This window comes from Anas acuta, chromosome 2 (genome assembly GCF_963932015.1).
Source record: "Anas acuta chromosome 2, bAnaAcu1.1, whole genome shotgun sequence".
NCBI lineage: Eukaryota > Metazoa > Chordata > Aves > Anseriformes > Anatidae > Anas > Anas acuta.
In genome coordinates, this window is record NC_088980.1 from 55,712,028 (window position 1) to 55,732,601 (window position 20,574).

At 35.5% G+C, this 20,574-nt stretch overlaps 1 protein-coding gene across 1 annotated transcript in view; it reads right to left on the bottom strand.

The window, feature by feature from the left end:
• The window catches only part of CNTNAP2 (contactin associated protein 2), a 1,125,334-nt gene that overhangs the window by 194,309 nt on the left and 910,451 nt on the right, over positions 1-20,574 (bottom strand). Inside the window, exon 14 of the mRNA XM_068674838.1 lies at positions 4,744-4,900. Coding sequence (XP_068530939.1) covers positions 4,744-4,900 — 157 coding nt within the window. The remainder of the gene's footprint in view (positions 1-4,743; positions 4,901-20,574) is intronic.

A 20,574-nucleotide genomic window follows, 5' to 3' on the forward strand; every position in this document is an offset into this window, starting at 1 on the left:
CCTGATTTCATGTATGGTTTCTTGTCAAATACAGGCCTCTGTATTTTAGCAAAATGTCTGTTTGCAAAGTATTACTTAAATATATTGCTGTATTATTTAAATATTTGAATATTTGTAGGCAGTCAATCCATCTGGATAAATTGTAATTTCTTTAATAAAAATTGAATGTAATCAGGCATATTCCTCACTGCAACTTCTATAGTCATTCAGGTTCTTTTAGGTATATTCATATTTGATCCCTTTTATTTATTTAGGGATTTTTTATATACTGTTAAAAATAAGAAATTAATTTCAGGAAAATGTAACTAATTAGAGCCAATGATAAATTCTCTCTCTCTTTTTTTTTTTTTTTTTTTTTTTTTTTTTCCAGAGAGTATATTAACCAACCACTTTTGATCACATGCCATTGTTGTGGAATTTCCAGTTGCTTCCTAGATGAGAAAGAAATACTGAAAAAAAAAATAAAAATACCCTAACACATCTTTAGCAGCTTCTAATGGATAGGAGAAGCCAGAGTCATGTAGCCCACCAGTTCTCTCTGCATCAGCAGCTCTGGTATTGAGAGCACACAAGGTAAAAGGACAGATAGATATTCCGAAGTGCCTAAGTGAGTAAGGAACTGAACTATTTCTGATTTCAAATGGAATTGACATGTGCTATGCTTAAGCCTGGATGCATACCAGTATCTCCAGGAACCTTTAGTATTGTGTTTAATCTGGCTGCATGTGACCTGCCCAGCATCATAATTTCTGGACAATATTCTACTTACACTGCATCATTCTGATTCAGTGGCTTCTCAGTTTCCCTTGAGAAAGTACCTTGTACTTCAAACACTGAATCTCCTTTCTGAATTCCTTGCTGAATCTCTCTTCCCCTTTCATTCCAACAATTTCCACTCAGACTTCTTTTCCAGTTGTACTTCTTTACATTTCCTAATATGGTTAATTACTCTAGCTAGTACTCTGGCCACACTTCCCATACTTCCCATACATACACTCCTCCCTCCCACCCCCCAAAAAAACTAACAAAAACCAAACAAACAAAAACACCAAAATCAAATCAAAATCAAATATAAGCTTCTTCCACATTGTCTGGACAGGAGAAGTAAATAATTGTGGGTATATCATGATAAAATACAATGCTTTCAGCTAGGTCCAGGCTATAAAATTGCTGCAAAAGTTCTGTTTGGTTTCTCAGACCCAGCGTGATGTTTATTTAGACCTTCTGTTTTAGAGGACTGTAAGTTAAATCAGCTGTCCTGATGACCTAGGGTGATACCTGTGGCAAGATGTTTTGTCAGTCTTTGAGCTGATACCTGTTTGCTCATCATAAGCTGCAAATTTCCCTGCATGAATAGGAATTTCCTTTCTGTACAGGAACACCCATGTAACTCAATTACACAAGTTTACTAATATCTGTGTCACCACACCCAGATTTTAGTTGTCTTAGTCAAGCCTTGCTTTGGGATCCTTGCATCATGTTCCCATATGTACCAAAGTAAAGCTGTCAACATTCCTAGGGTTTATATACATATATATGTATATAAATATATATATATATAATATTATAATTATATTATATGTATATTATGTATATAAAATATATGTATATATGTATATTTTTACCAGTAAGGATGAGGAGCTGGGAGTTGGATGAGATGATTCTTGTAGATCCTTTTCAACTTGGAATATTCTACGGTTCTATGATTTTATAGTATATGAAACAGTTGGAATAGGGAAAACTGTATATGCTAAAATAAGGTTTGAACACATGTGATGGATGTTTGTGCTAAGGATGTTTTGCTGCTAAGTGAAGTCAGAGAGATCTCCTTACTTCTGGAGATCACTTGCTTTTTAGGTATCAGTCAACCTGACTAGAGAAAATTCATAACTAGGATTCTTCAAAATAATTCCTATAACCATAAAGGATGGCTTTGGCTACTTTCTGTTCTGAAACTGAACAGCAAATATGAATCTTGAACAAAACGTCCTTAAAGACTACAGTAAGGTTTTCATTTTTTTTTTTTTAATTGAACACTCCACAAATTAAAATACATTTTTCTCTTCTTCATTAATTGTATTAAAATACGCAGTTTTTCCTGAAAAGTGATATATCCATAAAAATACTTAATAAATATATTTCCCAAATGATCGCTTCTTCTTGATAAAATTCTGAGTAAACAGTTGCATATCTATTATGATATTAACCTTATTTTATTTTTTAAAGGATCTATTAATTATGTTAATGTATTTATTAATAGATTCCATATATTCTCATTGTATATAGGGGCATAGATGTTACAGAAAAAAACTATTGAGTGAAGGCTTATTAAATTAGCACCTGTGGCACTTAGAGAAACCACAAGAGACCAAATGTCAATGATATTTCCCATACCCACGCATTTCCTACAGCATAAAATAAAACAGTCAACATATGGTACAGAGACTAGTATTTATGGATACACATCCAGTGCCTGAAGCAATGAAAACTGTTAATGCTCCTAATTCTGCCATGATCCTAATTATTATTACATCTTCCTTTTATTGTTACAATTTTTTTCACAGTACCAAACTTACCTCGTGCTACATTGCTATAGTGCCTATGTTTGAGTCTGAGTCCTCTGGCTATATTTTTCACTCTTTATATAACAGTAGTTCTGAAGTTTGTCACCATGTCTGTTTTCCCTGTCTGTAATATTGACTTTATCTCTGTGCTACTCTGTAGTTCACTCCCTAATATGACTGATAATTACCGTAACAATGTTAAAGCTAACAGTAGCAATGTATATGTCAATGTCACTTTTACAAAACCTTATATAGCCCCGCTCATCACCCTTATCTCTAAATTGGAGAGACATGGATTTGACGGATGAACTGTTTGGTGGATAAGGAATTGTCTGGATGGTCACACTCAAAGAGCTGCAGTAAATGGTTCAATATCCAGGTGGAGTCCATTGATGAATGGTGTCCCTCAGGGGTCTGTATTAGGACCGGTACTGTTTTGTATCTTCATTGGTGCCATGGACAATGGGATTAAGTGCACCTTTAGCAAGTTTGTGGATGACACCAATCTGTGTGGTGTGGTTGACACATTGGAGGGAAGGGATGCCATCCAGATGGACATGAACAGGCTTGAGAGATGTGCCTATGCAAACCTCATAATGTTCAAGAAGGGTGAGTGCAAGGTCCTGCCTGTGGTTCAGAGCAATCCCCAAAAACAGTATAGACTGGGTGACAAATGGATTGAGACAGCCCTGCAAAGAAAGACTTGAGAGTACTGGCAGAAGAAAAATTGGACTTGAACTGTAAACATGCATGTGCAGACCAAAATGGTAATAATATCCTGGGCTGCATTAAAAGAAGCATGACCAACAGGTTGAGGGAGGTGATTCTCCCACTCTGTTCTTCATTCATGAGATACCATCTGGAGTACCGCATCCATCTCTGTGGTCCTCAGAACAAGGTAGATTTAGATTAGATATAATTCTTTATTATGAGAGTGGTTAGATACTGGAACAAGTTGCCCAGAGAAGTTGTGAATGCCCTAACATTGGAAGTGTTCGAGGCGAGGCTGAATGGGACTTTGAGCAACCTGGTCTAATAGAAGGTGTCCCTGTCCGTGGCAGGTGGTTTGGAATTAGATGATATTTAAAGGTTCCTTCTAACCTAAACTATTCTATAATTCTCTGATTCTAAGTTGCTATTAATGGGAAAAGTGATTATAAAAGTATGGGTCCAATTAGTCACTGAACATTGCGTACCATTTAAAATATGATACTACCTGTGAAGACAAAACACTTAAAGCTTATAAACCCATTGTTCTAAAAGCAGAGATGGTATCTCACAGAAAATGACATTTTTTAAACAGTAAGCTCATTGCTAGAGCATTTATGGGGGATATCAGAGATGCAGGTTTAATTCTCTTTTCTGCCTGAAGGGATTTGAACCCACTTCAATTACCTTGCAGCAGAATGCCCCCGTTACCAGACAGTAAAATACTCTGGGCTAGGACTTCCTCAGTCCCTCTGTTAAGATGTTCCACCTGGGATGAATCAATAACTGTTTATTAGAGAAGAAACTAGAACCAATTCTCACTCACTCCCCAAAGGACTATAGGTTTGTACTCTCAGCCATTAGGCCAATGAGTATTTAATTATCTCTTAAAAAGTGCAATAGCTTCCTCTGAAATGCAGGGCTTCATTCTGTAATACTTTCCAGGCTTAGTTCTCAATGCATTTTCTCATGGAAGATGAATAATGAGGTTTAGAGTCCCTACATTATTGATGTGAGCTCATCTCTCGCACTTCTTTTTCAGGCAAACGCAGCATTCATATTAGTAGAATTTCTCCAAATGAAGTTGCAGAGATGAAATTAAATACTGTGTTGTAACACAGCTGAACACGATGAAGACAAAGTTGCACAGGCAGCCAAAATTCTGGCCTTTCCTATTAGCAGTTGACTTTGCAAGTTTAGCTATATTCTCTGTAGCTCAGCTTACTTGAAAACACAAACGTATCCCCTACATTTGACAGTCACAGATACTGTGAAAAAAATGGAAATGCAAAAAGATGGGAAGATAATTTGCAAAAGAGAAATCAAATATAATATTTTTGCCTTCATTCTTTGGCAAAAAAAAAAAAAAAAAAAAAAAAAGGAAATATTTAAATAAAAGACCTTCTGAGAAACAGCAGTAATTGTAAAAGCTAGGAGATTCTGGTAGTCTGCTTTCTTGTAGAACACTCACCATTGTTTATAATCAGCATCACAGTTGCAGTAGTACTTGGGATCAGTACAGTTGCGTTCAATGCCACAGGCACATTTTTGAATACCAGGTCCTGATCCTCCCCAGTAGTAGTGCTTCTCATTGGCTTTTCCAACCCACCATGTATATGGATTCCCTTCTGTAAGGAAAGAAAATGAAAGGTTATGATGCATTGAGGAAGAAGAGCTCCATTACGCATTAACAAGGCTCAGATATTTAATATGAAGATATTAACAACACAATTGGTGGCTGTCCAGTTTGTTTGCCATTCTGGCAAATGAATGCACCCAATTATTATTAAGCAATTCAAAGGTCCTTGACAGAGAAACAAAGCCCATTTTCTTTTCTGTATTCACATTATTTGTAATGGTTGAAACATATATATATATTTAATCTTGTACGTTGCTTTAACTTTTTAATTGTTCTCAGTTTATATAATGAAAATATATGGGCAGGTTCCAAAATTGTTTTCAATTAATTTATATTTCATATAGTTAGCTATAAGATTGATTATTCAATATTTGTCCACAAATGTTTCACTGAAATATAAACAGATATTATCAGACTCTCAAATCTTCCTAACAATTCTTTAAAAATCTATACAAAAGGTTTGATTTAATACCAGATCAAAAGTAATCTGAACTTTGATATAATCCTATTTCTTGGCATTGGGTCTGTAACTTGATATTTTCACAAACTTTTCTAACTTGATTTCTAATCTTATGGGACTAACTAAGCCTCTTATATGTAATTAAATTAATAAATAAACCCACCCTTATTTAAAAGTCTCTTTTTATGCTTCCAGTTCATCAGGGCATTTAAATATGAGCTTAACTTCAAAATCACACGAGTAACTCAATTAATTGTAATATAGTTATCTATAGCAATTTTTCACAGTTTGAAAACATGATGGAACTCAGCTTATAAACATCTCTCTTTACATTGTCTTTTTCCCCATCTGTACTTTATTTTATCATTAAATCAAATAAAGCCATTTGCATGAAATCCAATAAATTTTACAAAATACTAAATAATAGATTCTGTTTTTGATAATTTTCTATCTGTGTATTGGCATTATACATTTCTAAAAATATAAAATAAAATACATTCATAATCCTAAAAATAGCTATACCACAATGAAATTTTATCATCCAGACCATAGATCGATCTAGTTATCCCAGATATATGTGGAAAAATATATGAAAATAATTCAGAGAGAAAATTCCAGAGATGGAGAGGGCAACCAAATATCTTCAGACATGATAAAATACAAATAAACAAACAAGAATCCCACAGCTCTCTGAAAACACTTGCTTTGTTCAATACTTTTGATTGTTAAACACCATATAAAAAATCACCACTGAAAATACAGTAATGTGAAAAATTCGCGGTTGCTGAAGGTTTTTATTTGTTGTTACCATGCTGCATAGTACGACCATTTTGTTGACCACTAATGCAATGGGTATACTAACAGAATTACTTGATTCTGGACTTTAAATTGGTCGTTTTAGCTTCTCCAACTTGACTATCATGGAACTAAGTTTATGTGAATGCTGCAACAGCATTTTCAAGCTACAATAAAATCTATCAGATACAAGTGTAGGTTTCCCTAGCTTACATAAGGTTATTATAAAACTTTTAATAACAAATGTATTTCTAACAGCTAATGACAGAACGTGATGGGATCACACTACTGGCTAGCTCAGCTCAACCACAGAGCTTTCTCATTCTCCCTCCTCAAAAAGAAGAGGGGGAAAAAATATTTTGAAAAAGGGTTCATAGTTTGAGATAAGGACAGGGAGATCACTCACCAATTACCATCAGAGGCAAAGCAAACTCACTGTAAGGGGATTAATGTAATTTATTGCCTATCCCTGACAGACTAGAGCAGTGAGAACTGAAAGCAAACTAAAAATTCTTTCCACTCAATCCTTCATCTACTCTCTTCTACTTCCTTTCCTGGAGTGGTGCAGGGGAATGAGCAATAGGAATTGTGGTCAGTCTATATCACTTCATCTCTGCCACTCCTTCTCTGTCACTCTCCGCCCATGCTTCAATGTGGGGTCCCTCAAATTGATCCAATGTCGTCCTTCCCAAACTGATCCAATGTGGGCTTCTCACAGGCAGCACCTCTTTAAGAACTGCTCCCACATGAGTCTGTACCATGGGGTCCATCCATCAGAAGCAAACTGCTCCAGCACAGGTCCCCCACAGGTGGCAGCTCCCCCTAGATCCCCTGCTCCTGCATGGGTTCCTCTTCACGGGCTGCAGTTTCAGCCCAGAGTCTACTCCAAGGTGGACTCTCCATGGGCTGCAACTTCTTTCAGGCCAGATCCACCATGGGCTCCTCCATGAGCTACAGCATGAATATCTGTTTCAGCAGGGTACAACGTGGGCCTCTTCATGGGCTGCTAGGGAACTTCTGCTCCAGAGGCTGGAGCACCATCTCCCTTGCCTTCTTCACTGAACCTGGTGTCTGCAGGGTTGTTTTTCTCTGCATTTTCTCCCTCCTCTCTCACAGCTGCTGTTGCATGACAGTTTTCTTCTTTCTTAAATCTGCTCTAACAGAGGTGCAAACAGCACCTCTCATTGGCTCAGCCTTGGCCAGTGGCCCTTTGAAGCTGGCAGGAATTAGCTTTTATCTGACATGGGGAAGCTTCTGGACTCTTCTCACAAAAGACACCCTTCAAACCTCTCCACTAGCAAAACCTTGGCACATAATCCCATTTCACGGAATAACTTTTATTGATATAGCCTCCAACAACAGCATTAATGATATCTGAAGCTCCTATTGTTTTTTCTTTGTTTGTTTGTTTGTTTTTGGTTGTCTTTGATGTTAGTTTCTATGCTATCATGGAAATACTAGTTTTGACTCTTCAGTCAAAATTTTGTTTACACCCTGGCTACCAAGCAAAGGACTGCATGATTCAATCAGTGATCATTTCACTGGAAAGTAAAACTGCTAATTAAAATACCAGAAGGATCTAAAATTACTTGGAATAGTTGAAAAGAGGGTTAAAAATCTGAAGCAGGTAGAAAGGAGCAAAGTGGATGAAACAATAGCAGAACTGCAGACTACAGTAGTGGGTGTCACAGACCATAATGATAGACAAAACAAGGCTGTGTTTAACTCATTGAAATGATAAATGACATATAGCTTTAAATCTGGAATGTGTTATAGCTTAGACAGAGCCATTTTTCACATCTATTGCTTTCACTGTGCACATACAGTCAGATCTGTTATCTCAACCCTTCGGGCCCCAAGTTGTGCACCAAAAAGAACTGTTGTGGTTTAACCTGGCCAGCAGCTAAACACCACACAGCCATTTGCTCACCCTGCCCCCACCTCCCTCTCTGGGATGGGTGAGAGAAATGGGAAAGTGAAGCCTGTGAGTTGAGATAAAGACAGTTTATTAAGACAGAAAAATAATAACAACAACAATAATAACAATAATGATGATAATAGTACTACTACTAACAATGTGTACAAAACAAGTGATGAACAATACAATTGCTCACCATCTGCTGACCAATGCCCAGCCTAACCTCAAGCAGTCCACCCACCCTGGCTAGCCACCATCAGACAATTCTGTAGTACGGTGATCGATATCAGAGGCCCTAGAGCTGCTTAATGTTCTATAGTTAATACAAGGAAAAGGTGGGGAGATGCTGCAGTGTACCATTTGCTCTGCACTGCCAAATGAGAACAGCCCTTTGTGTCCATCCTGCTTCACTTCAGACAAAAAAAAAAAAGAAGGGTGCTGCTTTGTCTAGAGTTCAGAAGCTCCAGATCAGGAATATTATGCAAATATATTGCAGATGCCAATATGACAAGGTATAACAAATAGTAAAACACTGCAGTAGAGAAACTAAAAGGGCAAAAGAAAAGAAAAGTTGGATGTAAAAAACAAAACAAAAGAAAGTTTAGAAACAGGACCACTCTTCCTCTCTCACATTTTGCCTTGTTTATACCTCTATAGTCCATTTTTGTGGAAGTACGCTCTGCCTCAGAACCCTTTGCTTATTTTTTCTGCTTTGAAAGCTGCTGGAAAGGGCTGATACAAGTAGATGAAGTAATGCACTACAGTATGAAAACTGATAACTAATGGATATCATTCTAAACATCAGAATATTTAATCATATGTGATTATTTTGCTATGGTACCAATGCTATTTGTCTTATGGCTTTAAAAGCATATAAATTCAGTCTAAGGAGGAAAAAACATTGGAGAGAAAAAGTTATATATAAAAGTTGACAAGTGTATTGTGATGACAAGAAATACGAGAAGAAAATTTTTATGTTTTTGAAGATATCTTTGCTCAATGTAGGAACATATTTTGAGTCACTAGAGAGCTTTGCTGTTGTTGTTGTTGACTGACAGCTTTTTTCCCCAAGCTTTTGTGGAGAAATAGTATTACAGCAAGGATCAGGAGAGAAACTCACTGCCTGCCTTGAAGTTCTGTTTTGAATAGTCTTGATACAAAAGTACCCCACAGGCATGAAACAGCTCTCTTTTGAGGAGTGCTGTAAGAAGTGTTTAATTTTATCTGTATCAAATTATGATGAGCTGCATTTTCCTTGCCAACCCTACAGCCAAAGTTAATACATATGGTGTAAGAACAGTCTTTTAAGGGCAAAATGCCCTTAATCCATTTAAATGGATTGTGCAATCTGATGCTCTAGCCAAACTTCTATGTTTGGCTAGAGCATCAGATTCAAACCATATTTTTACTGATTCAGATTTCTTTCTCAAAAAAGCCTTTAACATTTACATCAAATATAGTTAACAGTGGTTGCAATGGCTTTGCAAGTGCTGGACTATGGTCAACATTCATGCAAAATATTAGTTTTTATTTAAATCCTTGTACAATGATACCCCAGATCTGCAGTTATTAAATCAAGGTACATAAAGAAACCAATCATCAGTGTTTTCTATTATGAAGTGTTCCCCTTCCACAGAAAATTCAGAGAAAAGTAAAGGACAAAGATAACTGCATTGTATTCTCACAGGTCTTTGAATGTCATAAATGTATATTTGTGTGAAACATTTCATTTAATACAAAAACATATCCAGACAAAGTTAATGTAGTATGAACAGATCTCTTAACAGTCTATAATATATTTAATTCTATTGTAGAACACCATTCTCACAATGTATAACTTTTGCAAGTATCTTCATATTCTATTGAGCATTTAATAAAAACTATGGGTTTTATTATTTTTAAATGCACCTTAATAAAAATGGTGTTAACTTTAGTGGTTTAGGCCTGCTGTTTCAAAGCTGTTCAGTTCCAGTATCTAAAGGCACAATATTGAGACAGTTCAAACTAGGTAACTGAATAAAGTGGACAGTTACTCCACAGCATTCAGTAAGGTCGATTTACAATGCAACACTTAGAGTGTTGTGATACAAATTTCTCATTTGTAAACTACCTGGAGAAGCTATATACTTCTCCTTTGTTCACCATCTTTTCCCAGTAACAAATTTTCCTCCAGTCTCTTCTTTCTTCCTTCACTAGAAAATGTCACTTTTTGCATTAATGATCTGCAAAGCCAGTTTGATTTCCACAGTCACTGAAGGAAGAGTGGAAGTGTGTTGCTTCTACTGAGAGGAAGAAAGCTGTTCACAGCTTTCAATTACTCTTGTATACCTTCCAGCTTCCAGAATCAAAGGAGCAACACAATTAACTATTCAAGATTCTTCCCTTGGTTTTCTTTCTCATCTCTTTCTCATTCCTAGCAATTTAGTAATTAGAAGAATAGAAACAGAAATTATTTTGGGCAGCACTGGTAAGAACTCTGCCTGACAGTGTCAACAGGAGGCAATAGTTAGACAAAAGATCTGACTTTGACAATTACTTGTGGTTCATTACCTTTGCATTCCCCCAAACTCCAGCCACTGCATTAAGGATGCCAGAGGGTATTTTTCTACCTGTTTGTGTCAGTGTCTGTTTATAGACCCACTGTCCATGAATTTGCCTAATTCTTTTTTGAACCTGCTTATCCTAACTTCATCTACAGTGCAGATTAAAAATTTGTGGTGAGTTGAAACAGGTTATAACTTGCTCTGAATGAAGATGATCCTGCCTCTTCCTGTTAATTTTTTTTCTCTCTCTCTATATATATAGATATATATTTTTTACCTCTCTCTTGTCTTTAAAATAAAAGGAAATGGTTAATAGAGGAAGGATAGGAACACTTTCAAATCAAACCAATGGCTCAGAACCTCTGAAAATCAAGGCCATTGAAAACTGCACATTGGAGACTCTAAATTTAACAACTAAATTTAGTTGATCCCCTGGAAGCAATTAAGTGTTAATTTGCTGGACTAGATATCTTTGAATTTAACTTTTTTTAATTATGTATATATTGTTTTCCTTAAATGCAACCATCCCACAATCCACTAATATTAAAGATCCCCTAATAAATACTAAAGAATGTCAATGATTATATTATAATTGTTATTGTTTTCAGGAAAGATTTTTTTTTTCTATTCTTTGTTAATGGAACAGATTTAAACAGTATGAGTTGAATTAATTGCCTATTTCTTGTTATTGGCAGGATAAGCCCAAAGACATCTTTCTAAAATGTACTACAACTTGGAAGCCTGAAATAGCCTGAAACTTCCCACTCATAGGTAGAAATGAAAGCTATATCATATAGATAACACATCAAATTAAAGAGAAAGCTTCAAAAATGTTAATCTGTATGGAAAGGCAGGTAGAATTCTTGTCCTTTTGAATGAAATATATTCACTACAAGTGCACTTTGCAATAAAGTACACTGTAATATACAGTACCTTTAACCTGAAGGGGTAACTTGGTTTTAGGTCACAGTTCATTAGAGTCTGTGCAGCAATTATATCTGATACTGAAGAAACAGGCTCTAAAAATAATTTTGTCACTGTTTGAAAAGTTCAGTATGCTAATATGTCTGTGTACTTCCCGGCTTTCACCTCATTTCTTATTGACAACTTTTTTCCTTACAGTATCAGCAGTATCTACTCCATATAGGTTAAATCATTTTTATCACCACTGTGAGCTATTTATCTTTTGAAGACTGTATATTTGGAAAAATATATATATATATAATTGTGGTCTGATCCCATTCATGCACTAAGTGCACGTGCATGTTCCAATGCAGAATTCTTTAAGTCAAGGATATCAAGGCTGGGTAGGCTCTGCTGTCTTAGTTCATTTCATGCATATTTTATGCATAATTATTATTATGGTTATGCTCAGGGCCAATATGAAGCTGATGAGACACTTTGAAGGTTTGCTGTCCTGGCATCATGTCATGGAAATACCTACCTAGATTGAATGTGCAGCTGCTAGTAGTTTCATGACAACAGTAGAAAGTCCTAATGGAAGGTGTTAATCCTTATATGTTGCTCCATACAGGCAGTTTGTGAGCAATTTATGTCAGTGCAAGTGACAAACTTAAAGGCTGAATTAGTTGAAACTGACAGAAGAGTGCTAAGAGAAGATTTTGGCTAGTTGGTCATATTTCCAGATTTCAGTGAAAGTACCTGTGAAGAAAGTGACTCCTTAAATGAAAGCGAAGTTCTGAGATAAAATGATTATTTATGTATATAATATTTATATATGATAGTATCATGGGTGTTTTTATTTTAATAAACATTTTCTTAATTTTCCTTTTCCCCAGTAATACTTATTTCTACCTATTGTGTTATGCAATGAGTTTAATATGAATAACCCATGTATTTAATATATATGACATTTTTAAAGGGAAATAAATTTTGTTATTATTTTGTTAACTGATAAATTAGTTTTTCTTCCAGTTAGCTAGGAAAAGGGCTGATAAGGAATGCTTAGTATTTATAAAAAGAAGTTGCATCAGTCATTGTCACTCTACTAATGAGTAAGAGTGAGATTAGTCAAACCCTCATGGCAAAGTAAATGGAGCATTTGAGCAAATGCAAAACTAGGGGAGGAAAACAGATTCAAAAACAAACTAACAAAAGAAAAACAACAGAAAAGAACACTTGGCAACTTCAGAAACCGGGACTACTTAATTTATGGCTACTTGTGACCTTAGTGGAATTATGGCCTGAAACTTTTAGTTTGTTATTTATGGTAACTTTTATTCTGTGGGTACTTGTGTTTGTTTTAGTTATTTTTTTCATAATGCTAATATCCATTTTATTTATTTATTTATTTTACTCTGACTAACCTGGGCCGTTCATTTTCTTTTTAAGCTTACTGAGGAAGCTGCTCTATTTGACAGTACTCTCTATTTGCAAAAACTGTGTAAACTGTGTGAAAATATAAGATTTGAGGTCTGCTCGGAAACCTTGAAATATGTAATGTCTCAGTCTGTTAATTTAAGAATTTATACGGTTTGACATGGACAAGGTTTTCTTACCGCAAACACACTTAAAAAGAGACATTTTTATTTTCTTTTTATGATATTCAGAATTATGTCATACATCAAAAGTAAGATATAAATGAAAAATACTGTTAAGATTTTAATTGAAAATGAAGACAAATATTGGAAAATAATTGTGAAAAGCAGAAAAAATACTGCTGATGGTTTTATACTGAAATGTTCAAAATAAAAATTTCAGTTAACTAAATTTTGTTGGAGAAGCAGTGATAGCTGCATTTGCAACATACAGTATGGCCTATTTTATTTATTTATTTATTTATTTATTTACCAAATCTCAGTAGAGTTAACATAACATTCTTTCACTGTTTTCTTAACAGTACCATTGAATTAATTGTTGTTCTTTTCTTCCACAGCCATAAAGTAGCCTGTTTTGCAGTGGAGGCAAGTCTAATGATGTCCATAAGCCAAACCTGAAGAACTTCCATAACCCTCAGTATCAGGAACTGGAATCAGACATTTAGATGCACATTCAGGAGCCCTGCCTTGCCTACAGAAACTGGAAGAGATCACTCCTCACCATACCTCCTAGCCTTCAATTATGTTTTGGTCCGTAAAGACTGGTCTAACTGAGAAGAGTCTAAATTTTCTTGTCTTAGGTAAAGACAGAGAAAAAGGGAACCTAATCAAATGCCTGAGATACAAAATTCCTGCTTGCTTGCTGGCATTCATGCCTCAGGCTGATAGCCACTGCCATGAATGTTGCCATGCACGTGAATGTTCTTATGTGCCTGTATATTTGCCTGGTGATTTATCACAGAACATATTGCAGATATGTACATATCAATTTCAAAATATAAATAAAAAATAACGAATCTTTTCCTAGATACCAAACATTTGGTGAAAATATCTTTTCAGTAATGTAACAGTAGTACTCCCAACTCTCTTACTGAGTAGCAATCTGTATCATATCTACTTAAAATTTAATTTCTTGGATCTACAAAAATGTAGGCAAAAAAAGACTTTTATTTCAGAATTAGCAGCCTATAAAAGGATCAGGAGGGATAGCTATCACATTGGTATCCAATGGCATCTTATGAAAAAGCTTTTACAGCTTAGTTTGCCATTGGAGAGATTTATTCTTTGCCCCAGCTCATGAAAAGCTAGTATGGTACAAATGATTTTTCCCTTGTTAAGATAAATTCTAAGTTGCAGCACCACTAACCAAACCTGGCTTGTTATTTTTCTTGGAATCAAATCTCAGTGGTGATATTTAGCAGGGGAAAGCAGCTGTTAGATGTCTTTTTATGCTATTTGCTTGGTTTAAAGAGAATTCATTACAAAATCACCACAGTTCCTACTATACCTAACAACACATTGTCCCAGACTTTGTGAATGTTGCAAATATCTTTGTGTGGTAAATTCACTGGAATATTTGAGGCCAAAGAACAGAGTCTCTGTCTAATGTAATGCGAAGGGAAAAAGTAAAAGTAAGTACTTTTAAACAATAAGTGTAATTCAAGGGATAAAAAGAACATATATATAAATATTTCCAAAAAGTTCATTAAAGTTTTTACTATGTATGCTGAAATAACGGGCTTATGTTATTTGTTCTGGGAAGAGGACAAGCAGGTCACAGTCAGAAAGTATATGTGCAGTACAAACAGGCTTTTCTTAGCTAGCACTACTCCCAAAGCTCAGATAGCAGCAACAGCAAAGCTGTAGAAGACTTGGTGTCAGCTTACAACTTACCCTGAGTTTGCTCAGCCAGGCTATGATAAAATGCACATTTCCATGTCATGGGCTTGCAAAGAACGTACTAAAATCCAAGAATTCCACCATTTAGCTAGAGGAATGTCATTTTGTGCTCACTTGATAATGTTACCTCTTTACTTGATGCCAGGTAAAAAGTATACATACATACACATACTCATTACCACTGATACTTTGCAAGTTAGTGCAGATAAGCACGCAAATTATTTAACTTCTTTAAAAGGACATTAAGAAGCCCAGAAAATCACTGATTTCAACACTAAGGGAGTACATTTTGAAATTTTCAACAACAGACTCATCATAGAGCAGAGGTCCATTGGAAAGATTTGAGAAATCCTGGTTATTGGTGCAACATTTAGAAGTATGATTTCTAGGTGGCTGTAAAATCAAACTCAAATTATTTTATCAGAATGAGTGCAAAGAGAGGGACATTTAAAGTACCATTCAATATGTTATGTGGAAACAGGGCAAATGCAAAAATAAGTTATGTAAATATTTAATAAATTATACTGGTATCACAGAATCACATATTTTAGTAGAATTCCCTTGATGTTCATAAACAATAAAAATAGTCAATATATCTTTAAATTAATTTAAAATAGCCAAGTACTTTGGATCTTGCTTTGCACACCTACACTGGAGTGCCTTTAACATATACAGAGAAGAAAATAGATAATATTCTTAACTTATGTCTATCTACATCATTGAGTCTTCATGCAGCACACTATGTCCTGCTGGTCCATTTAACTGATTTGTAGTAATCACAGTCTACATTGAACTAAACATGACAACTCCTTAAGAGTTGATGGCATTATTTTGTTAACAAATGAATTAAAATTAACAAGATCCCAAGGTAAATTAAGCTACACTCTGAGTAAGCAGAAATGCTGAAAGCTTTTTCTGCAAGCAGTCTTTTCTCAGAGGTCCCACACCTCTCTCAAACATTTCTGTCTTCAAACTGCTGGTCCCTGGCCCCAAGCACAGCACAGCAGTAGTTTAAGTTGAAAGAAAAAAGACATTATGAGAGCCAGAAGGACTTTCAGAGTTTAATATCTGGCACTTCATAGAATTATAGAATCACAGAATAATTAAGGTTGGAAAAGGCCTTTAAGATCATCTGTTCATACCATCACCCTGCTTCCAATGTCACCCACTGAACCATGTCTCTAAGCACCATGTCCAAACATTTTCCTTAAAACTCCTAGGGACAGTGACTCCACCACCTTCCTGGGCAGCTCGTCCCAATGCCTGACTACTCTTTCTGAGAAGAAATGTCTCCTCATTTCCAACCTAAATCTCCCCTGGTGCAACTTGAGGAGATTCTGTAAATTTGTATATTACAAATGGAATTTCATATGGAATAGGGATATAATCAGGTTGATTTGGGGGATTACAAGGGTTTTCTTTGGATGATGAGGCTGCTGCAGCAGCTGCTGCTGTTGTCCATTTTCTTTCCTGACTGACCCTTGAGGAATCTTGAAACAATCAGCTTTACTTCTTCTATTCCATTGCTGCATATACTATATATATAATACGGTTATATTATAGAGCTATAATACTTGATAATAACAAAGATATTCCAATGTCAGATCACACTCAGAAAAGTTTTCCTTATTATTATTATATTTTTTAATGACATTGTGCATGCACAATTTTGAAACCACAACTAGCATAAACATATGAATACTGATACTAGCCTCTTTGTATGGTAGACACACTGCTCTCAGATTGTCTGCAATTCCAAATCTGGAAAGTAGCCGATCATTTATTTAATAAAAATGACACAAAATGTGCATTACCATGACTTGTAATGTGCTATGTTCATACAATAGAAATGCACCCTAAATGGATTTCAAATTAGGAAAAAATGTGTAGTTGAGCCTCAGCACTGAGGCTTAGAGCAGGGTGACTAAACTGAATTCAAACTGAAATAAAAGTAGCTACTCTACACACACACATACACACACAATCATATGGGGACCGATAAAGATTAAAGCCAGAGGTCCAAAATGAAGCCATCTGTTTCACCATGAAATGACTAATTGAGACTGAAATGGAACATGTAAATGAATAACCCTCCCAAACATGCTCTGCTGTCAATATCATTTCTTAGTTCAAACCATTTCAATTCATAAGGCTTTGCTGTTAGATATTAACCTGTAAATTATAACAAACTATTATATCCTATCATTACAAATCAGACAAATGTATGAATAACCTTTTAAAGTGCATACTTAGTACATTCAGATTTTACAGGTAGTATAGGACATTGATAATGCAGATGTTGCTAAGAAACCTAAAAAAAAATACAAATTTCAGTGTGAATGGGGTAATTTACTTCAGATGTATGATGTGTTCTCTTCAGTTTAATCTGCAAAAACACTGCCTTTGGATCCAATGTTGGGATATGAGGCAAAAATAATCACAGCCCGTTCATTTAATAATCCACAGTCCTTTCATTCAATAATCTACAACCAATCATTTGTCAGACCTAATGATGGGCTTATGTTCTGGTATTTAGATGACCTCTTCTAGGTCAGCTTGGGTCTCATGGCTACAGTTAGAACTATGTCTCTATTGATTTCTGGGAAACAGGCACACATTGATTAGGACTGACAACTGGAAAGGTTAGGTGACATGTTTTACATTGTCAAGCTACCACCTACTACAGTCTGAGCTCAAGGCACTTTTTTTCCTCACTGAGGCTTGTTTCATCATTCTGTTCAAGTACACTGATTCTTACACGTGGGTTTCAGATTTCTCTATGGGAAAATAGAATTTGGCTAATGACGCACTTTATTGAAGACCTAATAAGATATTATGATAATCTCTCACTCTGTAGAGTTGAAATGGCATTTCTTAACTATCAGTATATACTCACAGGGCACAGGAATTACCTGATGGACTGTATAGAGTATTAGCTGTTGTATTAACAGTAGGAACAGAACTCCACTTCCACTGGCTGCTGAAAAACTTGTCTTCAAAACCCTACCTTACTATGCTGATGTGAAGAATGATTTCCTCTGCTCTGTGTGATAGAATTCTACACTCTAGAGAGAGAAGAGTATATTGCAGAAGTCAACAAAATTAAAAGGTTTTCCCTTGGTCAATTCTTCAGACTCCTTTTGCTCTGGCATGCAGTTTCTTTTGTCAGGGCCAGGAGTTTACCTTCCTGATACAGGTAGAACAAGCTAGAAAACTTCACAAGCTCAGCAGTAAGCAAACTATGTAGAATAAATGAAAGTTTGAATACTTGAAAACACAGAATTCAAACCACAATGTTAAAGGTGGACAACATGCTCGTTCATGAAAGCAACTGTTCTGAAGATTTAAAAAAACCTTGTGGTACTGACAGTGTAAAAAATCCCACAGAATAAACAATTAATTCCTTATTCAGACAAACAAACAAATGAATAAATACAGTCCACCCCCAAAAATAATCAGACTTCAATAAATCTGAAACAGATATTGTATATATATATATTTTTAAAATTTATATAGCCTGTTAGGTGACTGACATTGAAACAGTATGTCTGACCCCTGTTATCAAGATGAAAGTTGAAAAATGGAGGGAATTGAACCTCATTTCAATAATGGATCGAAAAAGCTGTTTTTGAATGATCATTTTGAAGAGCTTGAATCATTAGTTTATCATATGGAACCCTCCTCAACTTGTGAGTCAGATGCATTTTATAAGTGTGCTCTCCTGCTGCATCCCAGTTAACACCGGGCACTCCCACCACAACTAGGCTCCATGAGACCCAGGGCACTAACAGTTTTGACATTTGGTGTAAAAGCTTGGAAGTCCTGGAATAAAATGGTAAAAATATGGTAAATACCTGGCGTGAAAGTAGAAATTTCAGGAGTTATTATGAAAATTCTCACTGGAGTGTGCAAAGTGTGAAAATCAACCCACCAGTTTGAAGCTAGGCAATTTTAAGCCAGACATAAAGTTCAGTGAAGTTCATTAACCTCTGGCACCATTTGCTGAAGGTTATATTAGATTCTCTGCCACTACAAATTTCTATAGTGAAAAATAATTTATTTTCCAAAACACATGCTTTACGTAAATAGAAAGTGCTATGCTAGTTTTATACTGGAGGTCAGACTAAATGATTGTAAAAATCCCTTCTAGCTTTATAATCTACTTTGCAAATAAAACAAAATACAAAACTTGAAAACTACTTCGAAGCTTTAGTGATGCAGAATGTTTCTGAATTTCTACTTGTAATTATTATACAATTTATAAGATGGATACTCCATAATTTCTCTGCAAACAGCACCAGATTCCTGTTTGCTTTTGGAAGAAGATTTCAGACGTTATTTGTATGTTATGCCACATTACCAGACTTCTGCCCCTGAAAGTATCCTTTTCTTCTTGCGTTTCACTATCATAATTTTAGGGTTGGTCAGTGGATATACATGTTCCAACAACACATGATATTTTCATTTTCTCTTCAGTGTGCTCAGGTTGCATCCACCCATCAATTCCTGGTCAGAATTTACTTCCTCCATTAGTTCCAAAGAAACATAGAATAATTTAGAATCAAAGGTCTGGAGGTCATTTATTCCAAACAGCTGCTCATAGTAGTGCTAATTTCAGACTTGATCAGGATATTCCCATGGCTGTGAATCTCCAAAGACAGATTCCACCTTTCTGGGCAGCTTGTTGCAACGGGAAAAAGCTCTCACAGTGAAGAATTTTCTCCCTTTGAGCAGCTGGAATTTCCTCTGCTGTAATTTGTGCCCACTGCCTCCTAGACTTTTACTGCTTACCTTTGAAAAAGTTTGTTTTCTTTCTCTAAAACCACCTCTTTTGCAATGGAAGACACCAGTTAGATCCCCACTACCTATCTCTTTCTCAATCTGAACAAACCCTTGTTTCTACTTGTACATTATCTACTCCAGAATCTAAAGCATTTTTATAGTTCTGTTATTATTGAAAATTCTAGTTTTTCACATGCAACCTTTTCACCTGTTTAACTTTTCTTATGACTATTTTCATGTTTTGTTTGACAGAATAAATCATATAAATCTGATTAGACTAGAATGTATATGTAAAGTTTGTATATGTAAATATATATGTCAAAGTTTTCCAGTATGTTTTTTCTACAATGGACTCAGCCAGGATTTCTTTGTGAATCATGCTATTACCAAGGTTTTGAAGTCTCTTCATGAATATGAATTCAGATAGACCTACAAGTCTCTAACTGTTAATTTTCCATATACATTGGAACTCTGAGAGAGCCATAAAAATTATTTTAAAAAGCCCTTTCACGATATACAGCAACTGAGCTTTTTCAGGTATTTATGCTGCACAAATAAAGACACCTACTCATCACTTAAACTTGTAATCTATTTTAACTTGACATTAATGGAAATATTTTTAGAAATATGTTCAATCTGTGCTAAATAATATAAAGACGCCATATGTCTCTGCCTAGGCCATGTCAAGTACTCTTTGAATTAGATGCACTTGCAATTGTACCCTGTTTACACTCAAATTAGGCTACAACATATCCCATTCCATCACAAACAGGAATGCAATTTGAGATAGGTTTTAAAAATTTGGACTGACTCTACGTGATTCACTGCTAGCTTGAAGATAGTGATGGACTTTGTATTGGGTTTACATGACAAGGTTTTGGTAGTGTGGGAGCTGCAGGAATGGCTTTTATGAGAAGAGTCCAGAAG